This window comes from Mytilus trossulus, chromosome 1 (assembly GCF_036588685.1).
Source record: "Mytilus trossulus isolate FHL-02 chromosome 1, PNRI_Mtr1.1.1.hap1, whole genome shotgun sequence".
NCBI lineage: Eukaryota > Metazoa > Mollusca > Bivalvia > Mytilida > Mytilidae > Mytilus > Mytilus trossulus.
Genome location: NC_086373.1, coordinates 100425061 through 100443331, shown reverse-complemented (window position 1 = coordinate 100443331; position 18271 = coordinate 100425061). Strand labels below are relative to the sequence as shown.

General features: G+C 31.0%; 1 protein-coding gene across 1 annotated transcript in view; it reads right to left on the bottom strand.

Moving 5' to 3' along the window:
• Positions 1-2548, bottom strand: part of LOC134705293 (uncharacterized) — a 29576-nt gene extending 27028 nt beyond the window's left edge. Inside the window, exons 1-2 of the mRNA XM_063564045.1 lie at positions 2386-2548; positions 729-867 (exon numbers count right to left, since the gene is read on the bottom strand). Of these exons, the coding sequence (XP_063420115.1) occupies positions 729-867; positions 2386-2475 (229 nt within the window). The 5' untranslated portion in view covers positions 2476-2548. The remainder of the gene's footprint in view (positions 1-728; positions 868-2385) is intronic.
• Between the last annotated feature and the right edge of the window lie 15723 nt (positions 2549-18271).

The window sequence follows — 18271 nt, the reverse complement described above, 5'->3', positions numbered from 1 at the left end:
TTGGAATTTTGGGTCATCAATGCTCTTTAACTTTGTTCTTTGTTTGGCTATCCTGACTGAGTGTCACTGGTGAGTCTTATTTAGACGAAACTCGCGTCTGGCGTATTAAATATAACATCTGGTACCTTTGATAACTATTATGTTAAAATAAAATGTACCATAAAACAAATAATGATAAACAAAACCAAATGTAACCCTCAGGGGTTTTTTATCAACAAAAGGGAAGAATCTCGGATTCCATGTAATATAAAGTAGAAAGCAACTTTTTTTTTAATTTTCGCTTTGCCCTATAATTGTTCCTTTTATTAGTATTTTTGAACAGCCTTGCTCCATTCCACTATATCATGAAAAACATAAAAAGCCGTAAAATCAGGTTCAACAAACCATTTGTTTTTCTAAAATGTCCTGTAACAAGTCAGGAATTAACAAATACTCCGTGTCTATGCATATTTTTGTTGTTGTTGCAAGTTCAGTGTTTCTATTGTTCCGTTATTTACCTCATATAGCTGATGTAATTCCCTCGGTTTTTGTTTGTTACCGGCGTTTGTTTTCGCTTAATCAATTTATGACTATTGAACACTGGTATACAACTGTTGCCTTTATTTTTTATATAATAATAACAAATAATTTATAACAAATAATTTATAACAAATATAAATAGACAAACATGCAAAAATTTTGCATAAGCATTGCTTTTATCGCAATACAAAACAAAAGAAAAAGCAAACCTTCAATTGTGTCTGTAAATGTATAAGGAATGATTCCTTTGTCCCAGTACTTATCAGAATCTTCAATGGCTAGTCTCTTTGTTCTACTTGTCTTCTTTTGCCATTTATTTTTAGAAGATTGTCCAACGTGATAATTTGTCTGGAATGAAATGTTTCAGTCATTATTAAAGAGTATTATCGGTTAAACTCATAATTTATCGCTCTTTCTCCCTCCCCTACCATATTCAAAAAACGTCAAAAAAGGTAAACATATAACCAAATAGCATCAAAGATCAACAAAAACATCAACTTAGGGGAAAATAAGACAAAAGTTTCCTTTTACACCAGATCGTCCACCTTTCGTGTTGTCCAGGTTTGTAAAATTCGATATTTATTAACAGCCGTTACATGAAATAACATGCATATTTTTGAAAAAAATCGATATTAGTTGAAATAATAGGATATTTTTGGAGTGAGAACTCATTTTTGTCCTATGACTGTATATTATAGCACCATATTCTTTTCATTAGGTAGCCATGTGAATTTGAAATATACGAAAATGCAGTTAAGGTTCCCAATTAAAGTATGATATTAGAACTATAAACATCATTTTAAGATATCAAACATGCATGGTGGTCCATTCTCAATTTTATATGTTATAATATCTAAAAATGTAAACTTGAATATAATCTAACTTCTCATAATTCTGACTGTTACATTGACTGATTTGACGTCACTTTACGCACATTTGTCTTTTTTGTGGTAGTCAGTTTCATTGGTGGAAAATGCAGCATTTATCTGTGAGGGGAGAGAACCACACCACCGACAATTTTTCCGACGTAGTCGGTATAGTTTCGGTTTGTGCACTTTGAACTTAAGGACGCTTCAATATGGCAACAGACTACGCATGCTCAAAAATCCTTTCTGTGATTGGACAAAATGCTGTACTAGTGGGTGATTTGGTTGTGTTTGAAGAAACGTCTCGAAAATTATATCGTGATTGAAAGCAAGTGAAAAACTATAAATATTTGAACTAGATCTTACAAAGATTTATATTTTCATAAAAATAATTGTTTCTCCCATAGCTCTTTGCATCCATGACAGCTGTTTATTCGGGACAATTATATAATTATATAATTTTTAATGTAAACTTTGTTGTACGAACGTACATGACTTTTAGAACGCACCTACGCATGTGAGATTTCCGCGGGGTTTTAGTGAATGTAAACAGAAAGAAACTACTTATACTACCAATAGTTTCTAGCTTTGTTAACAATGAATTAAGTTTAATGTAAACAGTATTAAATGTATATTTGTTTCTGTTTATTTGCACTAGATTTTTTGACAAATATACTTTTAGGTGTCATCACAATATTCTTATATATTATTGCCTTAATATAACTAGACTTAGTAAAGAATTTCTTGCAGTTACATTCAGATGGAGATTTTGTTAAAGAGGTCATGCATCATTAAGTCATTGTGCTTCTGAAGGTTATCGAAAACATACTCAAGTTTAAAAACGTCGGATACCTTTTTTAAAGATAGTTTTTGTTTAGGAAAAATTACAGTGCCAGCAAATACAGATTGAGAGTCGAAACACCTCAGTATTGACAAACTTGTGATATAGCTGTTTGCCTACTTAGACCACTCGGTAATCGAGGTCCTTTTTATAACATACTTCATAGTTTTTAACATCATATGATTCTTTAACGTTGTCTGGATCGTCTCCCTTCTCCCTTGCCAATTTTCTTTGTTCCTGGTAATCCATGTATTTCTCTTCTTCCCGCTGTAATTCAAATTCGTATCCAGACGTTTCATCATTTTCCTCCTTTGCTTTAACCTCTGCCTGTCAAAAGTGAAACAAAGAAGAAGTCCAAATCTTGAAATGAGTTTAGATTTTTAAAATTTAGTCAACGATTTCTGACGAAATTAAAATTACCTTACAAGATGTTGCCCGTCCGAGATTTGATAAACAATTACCTTTTGAAATGTTTTTACCAAAAGATGTTTTCCGCAAATCTTATCGTTCATATAATAGAAAGGCATTTTTACATCATCTACACATATACAGGATTATAATAAAACTTTTTATTCGTAATATGCATTTTAAAAACAAAAGTTTCCAGACAAAAATAAGTTAATGAATTTGCTAACGTTGTCATAAATAAAGCTTTTAGGGGTTTTCACAATTTTCATGTCGGGGCCTTGTATAGCCGACTATACGGTATTGGTTTTTCTCCTTGTTGAAGGCGTAAGGTTACCTTTAATTGCTTACACCCACTTCATTTGAACTTTGGTGGATAGCTGTTTCATTGTCAACCATACCACATCTCGGTATTATAATACTAGTTTAAGGTAGGTTTTTTTTTAAAGGTAGCAGAAAAGTTTCGATGAGAATAAAAAGTTATGAATTTCAAATCTACATGTATCTAAAGTATCATTAATCTCAAAATTAATGAGATAAATGAGACCATCTTATAATATATTGAATATTCAAATTTAGCTCTGTGATGAAATTAACATTCTAACTAATTTTAAATAAAAGAAAGACGCAATATGTATGTTCATACGCAACATTTCCTTTCACCTTAGGACTTTACTTGTATCTAGATATACAAAAAGACTAATATAGTATTCATATGTATCTATGTATTCAGTTTGGTAGAGATTTCATTTGGGATAATGAATAACAATTTTTGAACGAATGCCCAACAGTTGAAAACAAATACGTAACATAGTGTTGTAAGTCACCATAAATCTATGTAAAAAAAATGATAATCTCCCGCTGTCCATGTGGCAATAAATATATTGATAAAAATTTACATATTTGACATTTTAATTGACGATTCACTTCATAGGAACAGGATTTAAAGAAAACATGATTTATATTATATGCCGGTGAACCAAAACGTATTTACATGTGTATCAGTCATCGTACATCGTTAGATGTCGCTGAATGTTAACGGGTGAATAAAAAGGGAATCTCTTTACATTTTCAACATAATAATATAAAGCAAAAAATGTTTGAATATTTTATAAAAATGAAATGAATAAATTGAGTAATTTTTTATATGTATCTGTGTCAAAGACCGATGTTCTTTTGATATACAATTTTTAAACGTATATAATAGACACCGTCCCCCATAGTAGATTTAATAGTTTAATGTCCTCAGTACCATATTTCCTTTCAAAAATCAATTAAAATCGGTTTTTTGTTTCTATTTACTTTGTCCTGTAAGGTAATTATAGAGGGAAACAAAACAGTTTTAAATAATTTATTATATTTTTTTTTACCTACTTTTCGTTATGAAAAAATGATCAAGTAATAATACAATTTCGAATAAAGAAATTTAAAACTTAAACATTGTATTTATAATCATACTCTTAACATGTCACAGTAGGAATCAAAATTGTCATAGATTGGTTAATACTTGATTATTAGTCCAGTCAATCTAGCATACATTTGACCCTATACTATACAGATATCGTTTTAAAGCTCCGCCCACTGCAGGACTGAGTATTGTTTGAACCTGTGTGACCTCAGAATATGTATTCCAGTTACATTCCAATTACAATGACAATTGTTGATTTCAAATGATTGTGTTACAAAATCAACCATGTCAATTTCAGCATGCAAGTTCAGTGAATGTCAAGTATGATGCGTAGGACAACTCGTACACTTCTGTTTTAAATTTGACAATGTTTTGTTATTTGTGTTTACTGTTGAAATTAGTTGTTATGTTAAAAAAGATAATTATGCATCTTGAGCGATGTATTATTGTTGACCATTCGAGATTCTTTTTTTGCGAACCCGTCTTCAGCGTAATGTGTGATTTTGATATTACTACGCTGGCCTCAAGGGAATACAAATCGAAAATAAATGCTAAATATGTTAGTTTTTGTGTCTTTAAAAACACAAACAATATACAGAATGTATTGCAGGATAAAGACAATAACTGTTTAGTGTCTTTAAATATCAGCTGTATTTGTACTCGGCTCGAAAGAGGTGTAATAGCTCGATAAAAGCTCGCATACACCTTGTTTCCTAGCCTCGTACAAATACAGCTGATATTTAAAGACACTAAACAGTTATTGTCTATATCTGTTTGCTTAAAAAAAATCACAAAGTAAAGACCACATCTGGTGGAGGTTTTGTCCCAGCGTATCACTAACCCAGTAGTCAGCACTTTAAAAATGTGTTGACGTGCTATATCATTTAGTTGGTCATTATCTAAAACTTGTTGTTTATGTAATGGTATGTCCTTCAACAAAAATGTTTTTCCTACACCATGCATATATTGCACAAGCCGTATTCAATTTTCTGAATTTTTTGTTTTTAATGCTTTTTAACTTTGTACATGTAAATGATTCTGCCCTCCAACTGTTTCGATTCAAGGTTCACAAATCAATATTATGAAAACAAAAAAAGAGACATTATTTTGCTCTATCAGCTTAATCACAATTTTTAACTTTCAAATAAAATAAGCCTATACCATACCAGAATCATATTTTTTAAATTGTTTGACCAGAAATCTGTTTCTTGTAATATAGGGGATACCAATATGTGTTGTAGAACGACAATAATCACAAACTCCTCCTTGAAATAAAAAGGTTAACCCCTCATTCCTTCAATAAATCTATTATAATGATTTGGACTTTTATTTATGGTTCTTCTCGCTAAATCACAATCGAACTTTTATAACAGACGGACATATATACCAAACGTATTGAACAATTGAAATTAAAACATTTGCGTTATATCGCAAAGGTTTGTGTTTTTTTTACAGAGGTTTGCTTTAAAACATAACATAGGATGAAATGGAAAAAAAGGTGTGGCGTTTATACGGTTTCGTAGATTACCACTTGGTAATTAACGAATTTGAATCTCATACGTTCACTTGATCTCAATATCATCTGAAAAGTAAAAAACTAATAAAATGTGTATGCCTTTCAAAATGTTAAGTTCTAAACAGTCTTACCATCAACTGAACAGATTAACTGCAAGTGAATTTTAAAAACAGTGCGGAATTAATCACAGAGAACTTCTTAATTTTGTCACTTGGAGACTGAAAACTACTAAATAATATAGGGTTGAATCTTTATGATCTGTTGGAACCACATTTACCTTTGTAGATTACTTAACTAGGATCAAGTATTGATTATAACTATATTTACACATGGAAAAAAAATTTGCAATACTAAATTGAAATTCAAATAAAAAAAAACCACTTTTTAATTTTCTGTGATATAATTTGTTGAAATAAAACTAGTTTAACATTATTTAAATATTGAGTTAAACCAATAAATGACGACTTGATAAGTTCTTATCTGCACATGCAGTTACTGTACTCGTAAACAATAATACAGATGTTTTTCTCTCGTTTTTTTTAACACTTTAAATAACCAAGTTTATAAAGTTATGTGATTGACACCTTGTAATTGGTCATCCGCAACTCATAACTGCAGCAAGATGGCGGAAAATCAGCATGAGGGGAGCAGGTATGTCTGTTACTATTGTGCGTATTGGTGGTCTTCACCATTCCACTTTAACTCGTTTTGAGAATAAAAATCTGTCAACAAACGATATTAAAGACCTTCCGAGATCCAAAAGACCCCTTATAACATCTGCTAGGAAAAATCTAGCATAATGAAGGTTGGTCAGAAGGAAACCCATTGCAAGCAATACAGTCCTCAAAAGAGAGTGATGACCATACAGGAGCCTTTAAACGAGAACTGTTCGAGATCGGCTCATCGCGTCTGGTTATCGTGCGAAAAGACCATTTCGGGACATTTGCCTACGAACAGACACATAGTTGACCGTATCCAATATAGTGCAGAGCTCGCCTAAGTTGACAATTAGCATTGTGGAGGAAGATCCATTGTTCCAATGGAATTCAGTTTATGTTCCTTTGACCGATCGTAGCCCTGATTAGAACCATATCGAGCATTTATGGGACACTATTGGGCGTACAGTGCCCGAAAGGACACCCCAGTTCTAACACGTCATGAAATAAACAATACCCTGCGTCAGGAATGATTGCTGCTACCTTGCTACCTTGCTGATAAGTCGACTTATGGCAGAAATTGGAAGACTGTAAGAAGCGGTTATCTGTTTGAATTGAGGCTGCGCACAAAGCACTAATTCTTTGGCGTATAACGATCAACCATGATGTGAACAATCATCTAAAGATTAATTTTGAAATGTCTAACATTGTAAAGTTCGACTACAGTAAAAGTTGTAAAATGCATTTTTTGTACAAAAAAAAACCCTTCATTTTGTTATAAATTTTTGGTTACATAAAATTTCTTTTTTTCATACTTTTTTTTCGTTTTAATGCCAATGTTATCATTAACTACATTTCAATATAATTTTACAAATATTTTATCATATTCCATCCAAAATAAAAGGCTGCGTTTTCAAGTTTTAAAAAATCAAGGTGTTGCAATACTTTTTTCCATGTGTATATATTGTTATTTAAAAACAAAAATTCACTACATCATGAGACCTCCGCCTAGACAATCGTGTAAGAAATTTATCAACCATTTCAAGCTTATAACCGAAAGTGATATAAACGATCATGGACATAAAACCTTAAAAGTGTTACATTTTATAATATTTTCCACTTTTTCCTACTTATAAATTTTAACACTTGCAGTTACGCTGGAATTATAATACCAGAAGGATATAATCCTCATTTACCACTATTTTTGAAGGATTTTTCTCATTGCAACACCAGTTTTAAGTGTTTGTAAACGATTGATGTTTTCACTGCACAATGACATTATATGCTATATTATTTGTAAAAGATATATTGATATATTGTACTATTCAATTACGAGAGTGAACAATTTTAAGTCTAAAGGAATGAACCCGATGCTGTTCTGATTATAAAAATACCTCTAATTCTTCTTCTTCTTCGAACGCCTCACGACTTTGCCCAACTGGTCCCATTATTTTATAATATCTCGATACTGCTTTAAAACCAATTCCGTTCGGAGCCTGTGTAAATAAAAAATGAAAGTAAAACACAATGTTAATTATACTTCAAATAGTATTTCATTTTTGTATTCTGCATTTGCTTGAGAAAAAATTGAATATTCATATAGATAAGACAAAAGAAAAAAAAATACAGTAACTACCCGAAGTTTTGCGTTTTTTTTGTTTTTCAGGCAGATGATCAATATTAAGGCATGGCTTAAAATCAAGTTTACAGAGTTTTGCATTTTTCAAAAAAAAAATCATATATAATATATAGCAAGCGAACGACCAATCTGATACAAAAGGAAAGGCAATTAAATGTTTTACTTCTTGTATATAAGATGAATAGACGGAATGACATGGGGAAAATGCGTCTTTTAAAAATAGATTGAATATGGCAAAAGGATCATACGTTTTTTGATTGAGTTAAGTCTGCCAATTGATATTTTATCGTATGTTTTTATATGTTGTGATGTTATGCTATTGTTTCAGAAAAAGGGAGAAGGTTTGGGCCCATTAAAACGTTTAATCCCGCTGCAAATGTTTGCACCTGTCCTAAGTCAGGAATCTGATGTACAGTAGTTGTCGTTTGTTTATGTAATATATACGTGTTTCTCGTTTCTCGTTTTGTTTATATAGATTAGACCGTTGGTTTTCCCGTTTGAATGGTTTTACACAAGTTATTTTGGGGCCCTTTATAGCTTGTTGTTCGGTGTGAGCCAAGGCTCCGTGTTGAAGGCCGTACTTTAACCTATAATGGTTTAATTTTTGAATTGTTGTTTGGATGGAGAGTTGTCTCATTGGCACTCACACCACATCTTCCTATATCTATCTGAATTATTTTAGCCACCGATTACTCAAATTGATATAAACATAAAGAAAAAATATTTCATTACAACACTACAACACTGATTACTTTTTGTTTGTGAAATGGTCCTTCACTATATTGTACACTGTAGCCACATGAAACAAATAGGCTATTAATAAATTTCATATGAGTATTTACCTCTTGAATAACAGAATCTAGTTTTGTCATTTACTGATAGATTAAAATTTTAAATGTATATGCTGCAAAGCAAGAAAGAGCAAAGCATCCATATTTCTTCATCTAAGAATCTAAAACTTTTAAAAACTTTTCGAAATTCATTAAACAACTAAAATACTAGTTATCATCTGTTTAATTTTGTCCTTATTTAAATTGTTTTAGGTTTCTAGAAATTTACGTTAAATAACAATTATAGATAAAGGCAACAGTAGAATTACCACTATTTAAAAGACTTAAATCGATTGAGAGATAGCAAATCCAGGTTACAAACTAAATCCGAGGGAAACACATCAACTATAAGAGGAAAACAACGGAACAAGAGAAACACTTAAGTGCAATAAAAACAACAATGCAATGCAATATAACTTGAAACGAACTATTTGATAACAACTGCGATATTGCTGACTAAGTGCTAGACATTTAATGAAAACATTGTCAAATTTCCTGCTGAATGGCAATGTTAAAATTACTGCTCAAATGACAACATTACATAACAAGGAATGCATTACAAATAAATATAAAAACACCTAGGACAAAGAAATTCATAAGTAGTATATTTCGGCATGTTAACAACAGTATGAACAATTTTAGTACTCACCATGTCTGTAATTTCTGCAAATGTAGCATACCAACCAACTTGGAATAGTACAAGGAATCTTATTAGTTGGTGACTATTCATATGCATTGCACCTTCTTGTTTATGATAAAATTCAACCTCTTCTGAAACACACAACGTTCATAAGATGCCTTTTCACTGAATACTTTTTAATTTATTTATCTATCCAAAATTAACAAACAGATCCACGGGATCCAAGTAGTTCAAGGTTAAATAAAAACAGTTGATTTTTTAATCCAGTTTATCTTTTGATTTTTATTAAAATATGTATTAATTTTTTTTATGAAAATGAATACAAATTGCGTTCTGTCGATGAAACGTGAAATTATAATGTTTGAACTTACCATGTGTTTCTTCGCATTTACATGTCTCCGATAGTTGTGTCATGGAACTCTGGTCCTGTCCTTTTTGTGAAACAACACCAAGCAATTAACTAGTCAACAAACCTATAAACAAAATCAAAATTAATTTCGGGCGTTTATCACTTCGCTTCAAACAATATTGACCATACAATATTAAATATATAGACGACTTTCCTTTAAAATTATATCATTATATCACAATATTGTAACCGACCATAAACTTAATGAAAATATTAATTAGCAATATGTTGATAAAATGTATCATATTCCTAAGAATATCATTGTATACCTGGTTTAAACTAGACTTCTAAATAAATATTTTCTCATTATATTTTTAATCACGAATCTAGTTGGAAATTTTACAAATAATAGAGGAAATTCACAATGTGTTTTTTTTTATCACCAAAACAATTTCTATCATATAGGTTAATGAAACCTTATTTGGTAATCGTGACTGTTCAATGTGGTCTTATTTTTCCCAAGCTCGCTTTCAATGAACGCAAATACATATATATTTAGAAAATAATGAATACTAAGTAAATGCAAGTAATATGACCTGTGATATTTTGGATAAGGTTCGTTTCAAGCTTCAATCTAGATGTCAACATCTCCCTTGTTCTCTCCCGTTGTTCTGAGACTGCTGTGTACTCCTTTAATTTATTTTTATATTTTACGCCTCTAGTTGTTTACTGTGATTATTGTTTTGCCTATATATGTTATTGTTTATTTGTAACATTGCTGATTTTGTTAAATAGCTTAAATTGTTGTTTTGTATAATGATTGAATGGAATAGATGATTAGAAAATTCACTGATTTTGAATGAAAAAATTTAGAAGGAAATATTTCACAACATTTACTTCTTAAATTCAAGATTTGGTTTTAAAGAATCATTTTATGAACATAACTCATTTCTTTGCTTTGGTTTCAAATTACTTCGATTTCATAGTGATATTTAGGAAACAAAAATTTATTTATAAAAGATAAAACGATTTCTTTTCAAAAGCAATTATTTGTTTTGTGGTATAAATACTGGACACAGTAATTAAAAAATGGATATAGGATTTTTTTCTATTTATTTTGTAGGAAACGAGGCCCCGAGTTTCATCAGGTTGTACATGATTACTAAGACACTGTGGGTGATTAGTATGCGCGTCTTTTTTCTTTTATATTTCATTTCAACGACACCATCAGCAAATATGTGTAAGTCCGCTCGGACCTATTATTATAACAAATCGTTAATTATAAGCCTGATATCTTTAATGAGTTTGTTAATTTTATATTTCTTTATCGATGACATTTAGATCCACATACAAATACTCTTGTAGTGATATTTTAATCATTTCGGGAAGTTTTGTCTAATCATAATGATGAAAACAATTATACTACAAGTCATCTTAACTCTGACACTTATGATATTGGTCATTTCTCTACAGCACAAAGATTATTTCAATGTTATGCCAGGCTGGATATGAATACTTGATAGGCGTCGAATATGCAGAGACTAGTATACGTTGTGCCTCCTTGTGTGGAATAACCTCTTCCTGTATGACGGCAGTTCTCAATTCTACAACAATGATGTGTGGATTGTATAGTCAATTTCAGCTAACTTCTGCAAACAATACTATATCTCAAGATGCAGTTCTGATGCTACAAAAAGGTAAACTTAAAATATGTTAATCTTTGTTTCTCTGTATAAAAGTTTTTTTAATTTCACATTGAAGTCAAGGACATCTATTCATTTTCATGTTTTCGAGATTGATCTCAACTTATCAGAAACCTTAAAAATCATCGACATAAGGTTTTAGGAAAAGTTTAATTTGTGACATGACGCTATGGAGTTTTAGGTGGAAATGCTTAGATGATTTTTTTTTAATAGTTTTTCATCTTAAAAATTCCAAAGTAGCTGTTTGATACATGTAAGATAGTTTTAAACCATACATATTACTGACCTGTGATCTTCTGGTATGACATGCATGACTTTATACCTTTTGTCATCTATATATAATGTGCTCTTTAAAAGTACTTTACTAGAGAAATGTTATGTAATATCATATTTAGACAATATATGTTTGGAATATGTAATAAGAAAACGTGACTAAAACATGTGAACAGTTCGCACCCATGGTACTGTCAACTTTTGGCTAACAGATATGTATCGTAAATCTTAAAATTGAAGATTTTTTTTTAAGTCAATACAATTTCTTCTAGCTGTAGGGCCAGGAACAATAAAAGGTACACCAGTATCTACCATCCAGGAAACAACAGACGAAACAGTCACATCATTAGTAACGGAATCTACAACAATTACACAGCCAAAGAACTGGACAATACTAGGAGGTAATATATGCTTAAATCTTACCTACAAGAAGACAATTTATACACCGAAATCGTCACATATCATTTATTGCAAAATAAATAACTCCTCAAACAGATACACATAAAGTCCATAACAGACATCAAGAAAGATGAAGTAGCGCTTGGTTTGATATGTTTGACCTGTCGACTGTATGGTTAATTGATTTAGCAAAGGCTAAATCGGTTAGACTTAACAAGGAATTTAAATAGTTTCTAAAAAGTTTCTTTTTAGAGTCGTAAAGGTGTACGTATTGTGTGAGAATTTGGAAATATGTTTCATTTTCAAAATGTTAAGTGCATAGGTCTTTTTGTTATTTCAACGTTAAACTTAAACTTACTCTGAATAATCTCATGTCATACAGCAAGTAATGATTTGTTTTGTTTTAACCGACTAGGTTAAAAATGTATGGATGATATTATGCTGAGAGAGAGCAGGCACTCATTGCTATTTTTTATTCACACAGCGGCTGATTGTTTTTTTGACAACTAGTTTGGAATATAACGGTACAATCAACTATACAGTCAGTGGTATTCCATGTCAGTACTGGAATACCGACACCCCACATTACAGGACCTATCTACCTGTAGACACCGCAGCACACGACACAAACTATTGTAGAGAAACAAATCATTTGGAAGGTGGGCCTGTTTGTTACACCTCCAATCCTGCTGTCAACTGGGAACACTGCTACATTGTAAAATGTAAGTTAATATCTTAATTGAATTAATGCAAAACGTAATCGCAAAAACACTTTTAAAACTCCAAGGAAAATTCAAAAAAGAAAATCCCTAATCAAATGGCAAAATAAAAAGCTCAAACACATCAAACGGATGGATAACACCTGTCAAATTCCTTACTTGATACATGCATTTGCTTATGTACAAAACATGGTATATATATAACATATAAAACAACCATAAACTATGATGACAAATAAAATCAATATGGCAGATTGTACTTATTGTAGAATGTTTGTGGTTTTTTTCCTACAATATATTCGTAAGTTCTGATCACACAGAATAAATATATATATTGACAGACCTTTCAGTAACTCACATAACAAATATTTTATATCCATTGAAGATTGAATTCAACTACTTGGTAAAACTTTTTAATTAAAATGTATTTTTTTGGAAAGAAAACATGAGGCTTTTATAGTTTAAAAAAATGTATTATTCATGAACAATACAAAAATATTTTGCATGATCAGGTGATGCTTGTGGTGTAGATGAAAGACTCCCTGTAGTACCAACTGGCTCACAGTATTACTTTCTCACCGGTAAATTCATCGGAATGGTGTTCACATGTGATACACTGACACCAGGAACTTCAGTAGATCATTGTCCCGTGTCTCAGTGTGGTTCGGATGATCAATGGACTACTGGCTATTCTGTTTCATGCACAGGTACTTTTATTATTTTGTATATCTTATGCAGTAGTTGAAAGTAGTGTTAGAACGTACATTCTAATGCAAATAGTTTGTAACGATAATTTTCATTGGACGTTGATAAATATTTTGAGGGGTTAGATTCCACGTTCTACCAGTCCGTAACTAAGAAAGCCACCATTTTGAATTCTGGGTTATGTAATTTCGCAAAAAATAAACAAGATATTCACATTTTGAGCCTCAAAATCTTCTTTTATTCTATATTGAAACCATTCTGAAGCGTACGAAAAGTAACAATATGTTTAGTATTCATGTTTGACATCCAGAGTAAACACATGACGTCACATTGTTTAGATGCTAAAGACAATGCAACAGTTTCGCGAACTTTTTCATTTATGCCATTTTTAAGCCAAAATATTTATCAAATGACATTTGTTTTAATATGTGGCATTATAATGGAGATAACTGTATTGTATTTTAGGCTTGGCCTTCGTAACACTTGATTTTACTGTCGCAAATATCCGTTTACCTATCTCCGCTCCGCGTCGCTAGGTAAACTCAATTTGCGACAGTAAAATCTACGTTTTACGAATGCCAAGCTTAAAATACAATACAGTTATCTCCTAATTTTTCTATAAAAGTGTGTGATAAAATTTTGTGAGGGACTTCGATGTTTGCTATACCACTGTTCATTCAAGCTCAATTTATGAGACAATACCACTATGTAAATCAGAATGGTTTTTTGTAGTGTTTAAAGGAAGTTCGCTACTTAGTTTCAAAATAAATAGATTTTCATTAAACGAGTTTATATTGATAGGAGATTAATTAAGGAAGCAAAAAAGCAAAAATTATATAGAGGTCAATGTGCTTGTTTTCGAAATATTAGCCATTGAAATTTTGGTGGGTAAATGTTCTCTCTTCATTTGTCATAGCTTTATCATTGACAAGTTAAAGTTATCAAAAACTATTAAAACATAAATAACATTTTATAAGACTTTTACAAATGGCTGATAATTATACATGCAAACGATTTCTAAAAAAAAAAATGGGGGTCAATGGGCAAAATGTTTTTAATGCATACAAATGGAAGAAAAAAAAGAGGATTCCGTATATCTGACAAAAATCCAAAACATGATAACTAAACATCGCGTATTATTTGAAAAAGGCGAATTTTTTGTATAGTGTCAATAATTATGTAAACTTTTGAAGCACAAACATTCCAATACATAACGACTTGGTAATGAAACTATAGCAAATCTTTTTGTTTACAAATTCTTAGTCGTTATTGCAAAATAATGACCTTAATATTTTTGACATCTTTTCTCTACCCAGTTTATCCCCACTACTTTTTATGATGTGGACTGGTCATTATATTTGAATCTTATGCAATTTGATTGGATTACGTTGTTATTATTTTACGTTCAACTGTTTCTGCTTTGCATAAATGACTATTGATTAATCAGAACGTACATGAAGCATGAATATTTACGGTAACTAAAATGACCTTCAAACTGGACATTGGACGAGTCAATATTATTTCAATAAAAGTAAAGCTATGAAAGGTAAAAGTTGCCACTTTTTCTTCTTTCACAACATTTTCCGAATACACAGTAAATAGATTTTTTTTAAAGCCTATTGTGGTAAAAAAAAAGGGAGAACGTTACAGATAAGACGTTTAAGTCCATTTTCAATGGAAATGCCGTAATACATTTTATGCTTGGCTACGCAAGGTAAAAGTATTATTAATTATAACAAAAAAGCATTTTAGAGTATCATTGGAATATGTTAATCACTGTTAATCCCAAACTTATGTAGTCAGTAAATTACGCTCTGGTTTCTTTTCCCTATGTGAGAGATGAGACTTGTCAATGCATGCAATTTAATGTAAGCAAATAGAAGTATGGAAAAGGCTATCGCTTACGTACATGTCAAGCTTTTTCATGTAAAATACGTCGTTGTAAATATCAGAATACATACATTTGTTTTTTTATTTGGAGTTTATGCGCTTTCTTCAGTTTTGTCTTATTTATCAATTTATTTAAACACAATAATGTGCACATGATGATTTTCAAAAAAGGAACATTGCTATGGCTATAATCCCCTTTCTTGTATTTAAACGGTTCATTAAATTAAGAATAAAGATTTTAAAAGAGGGACGAAAGATACCAGAAGGACAGTCAAACTCATAATTCGAAAATAAACTGACAACGTCATGGCTAAAAATGAAAAGGACAAACAGACAAACAATAGTACACATGACACAACATAGAAAACTAAAGAATAAACAACACAAACCCCACCAAAAACAAGGGATGATCTCAGGTGCTCCGGAAGGTTAAGCAGATCCTGCTTCTTATGTGGCACCAGTCGTGTTGCTTATGATATTACAAATCCGGTAAGTAGTCTAATTCGGTAGGTCACATTATGTTAACTCGCTCTCGAAACTAATGCTTGGGAAGTTATTTTTACGTCGTTTTTTTGTCATTTAAGTCTTGAAGTATTGATTTCCCGGCGGAATTCCATTTTACACTCTGTGTGCAAGTAACTTCATTAAAAACATTATGTACGAATCAAATTGATAAATTATTGAATAATTTTGTAACATTCAAGAGATTTAAAATGTAATAGTAAAGCCAAATTTTAATTCTTTTCATTTACAGATGAAGATTGTTACACTGATAGCACTACATATCAAGGAAAAGTCACCTGTACGGTTACCGGTATAACATGCGATGTCTGGACATTTAAAGGGGCAATGCCAGCAGGTCTAGATAAGAACACAAATTATTGTAGAGATCCAGACAACACAGGAGCTCCTTGGTGTTATACTACAGATCCAAATGTACGCTGGGAATTATGCCCAGTACCAAAATGTTGAAGAGATTATTTTTATTAAAATGAAGTCAAGTTCACACAATTAACTTTACCAATATAAATGATTGTTTTCTGTTTTTTTCATGTAATAGATAAACAGTTTTTTTCTATTAATAATAGTATTAACTAGCTGCCAGTAACAGCGAGTACTCTCAAATCGTACTTGCTTGTTAATTAGACCTGTAAATACTATTTGTAATGCTTTTTGTTATTTAATGTTTACTTATTCAAGGTTATATCTGGTCTATATACCAGCTTTGACAGGAGTTTATCATTACAATCAAGTTTCTCTTCTTCGTACCATGCACATAAAAAATATTTGTTTTATAAAAGTATTTCTTTTCTCCTTTTAAACTGTAAACCTAACAACAAAGTTCTTTTATTCACATGTGTATAATATAATGGTAAATGGCGGATTTTTGTTCAAACTTATTATTGTTTTTCTGAAATTGTTTAACATTTAACAGTGGTATAGTACTGTTGATTTTTGGATACATATTGTATAGTAGATCAAGTTTATTCGTTCAGTATATGTTTACTTGTGTTAATATGTCTTTTGGTTAAGTTAAGCTATTTCAATTGATATTTTATAGTGTGTCTTTCTATGTTGTGATGTTACACTATTATTTCAGATAAGGGTGACAGTTGGTACCATTAAAACGTTTCAACCCGCTGCAGTTGTGTACACCTGTTCTAATTCAAGAATCTGATGTTAAGGTTCATTTTAGCCATAGGGTCCACATGAACCTTAAGTAGTTGTCGTTTGTTGATGTGGTTCATATGTGTTTCTAGTTTCTCGATTTTATATAGATTAGACCATTGTTTTGACCGTATGAATGGTTTTACACTAGTAATTTTTAAGATCATTTATAGCTGTTCGGTGTGAGCCAAGGCTCCGTGTTGAGGACCGTACATTGACCGCAAATGGTTTACTTTTATAAATTATGACTTGAATTTATAGTTGTCTTATTAGCACTTATACAACATCCTATTATATCTATTATATCCAAAAGTAAACAATGTCAGCTGTAGATTATTGTATTCCTATGGTTTATGCCTTTACCTTTTTACCTGTACGAATTATCCGCTTTATATTTGTTATATTCTAACTTTTAACTGTAATCTTCGAGTCTTATCATCAGGTTGTTATATGTTATAAGCAGCGCAAAATTTTGTAAGAGGCACACGAAAAAACGCGTTTGTCAGTTGGGTTCATATTGTCAAATCTGTAGTTTTCTGTATAGTAGTATATAAACTTGTGTTTTTCTGTATATATTACTGATTGTCTTTTCCTTTAAGTAGCATGGTGTTTCTTATCATTCGACAACTTATGATTTTTTTTTCTAGTAAATCATCATATACATTATACTATTAAAGAAGTATCAAAATATCAGTAATGCATTTCAATTCTTCTATTCGCACATTAGGGAAAGAAGTGAAAAGTAAAATCACAAAAATAATGAACTCCGAGGAAAATTCAAAATGGAAAGTCCCTAATCAAATGATGAAACACATCAAACGATTGGATAACAACTGTCATATTCCTGACTTGGTACATTTCTAGGAAAGAAAAAAATAAGGTATTTAATAAGCGACATGAACTATAAGGTTTTTTATTACGTCATATTTTATGTCTTGGTTGATGTTTGCTTTGCTTGTTGGTCTAATTTTCGGGTATTGGTAGTAATTTGCGGCAATTCTAAGTAAACTTTGTATGTATAATTTAAAAATTCCACTAAAAATGACCGATTGCGATCATTTCCTAAACTATAAAATTTTTACTTTGTCAGATCAATGTAAAATCAAATTTCCATTTCACGTTCAACTAAAAATGACACTAAAAGTGCGTTTTTCTAAATGATATTTCAAAAAGTCCATCGTTCAGAACAAAGATACAGCTTTTTTATTTTATGTAATGTAAAATTGTCAAAATGTTCTTCAGGAT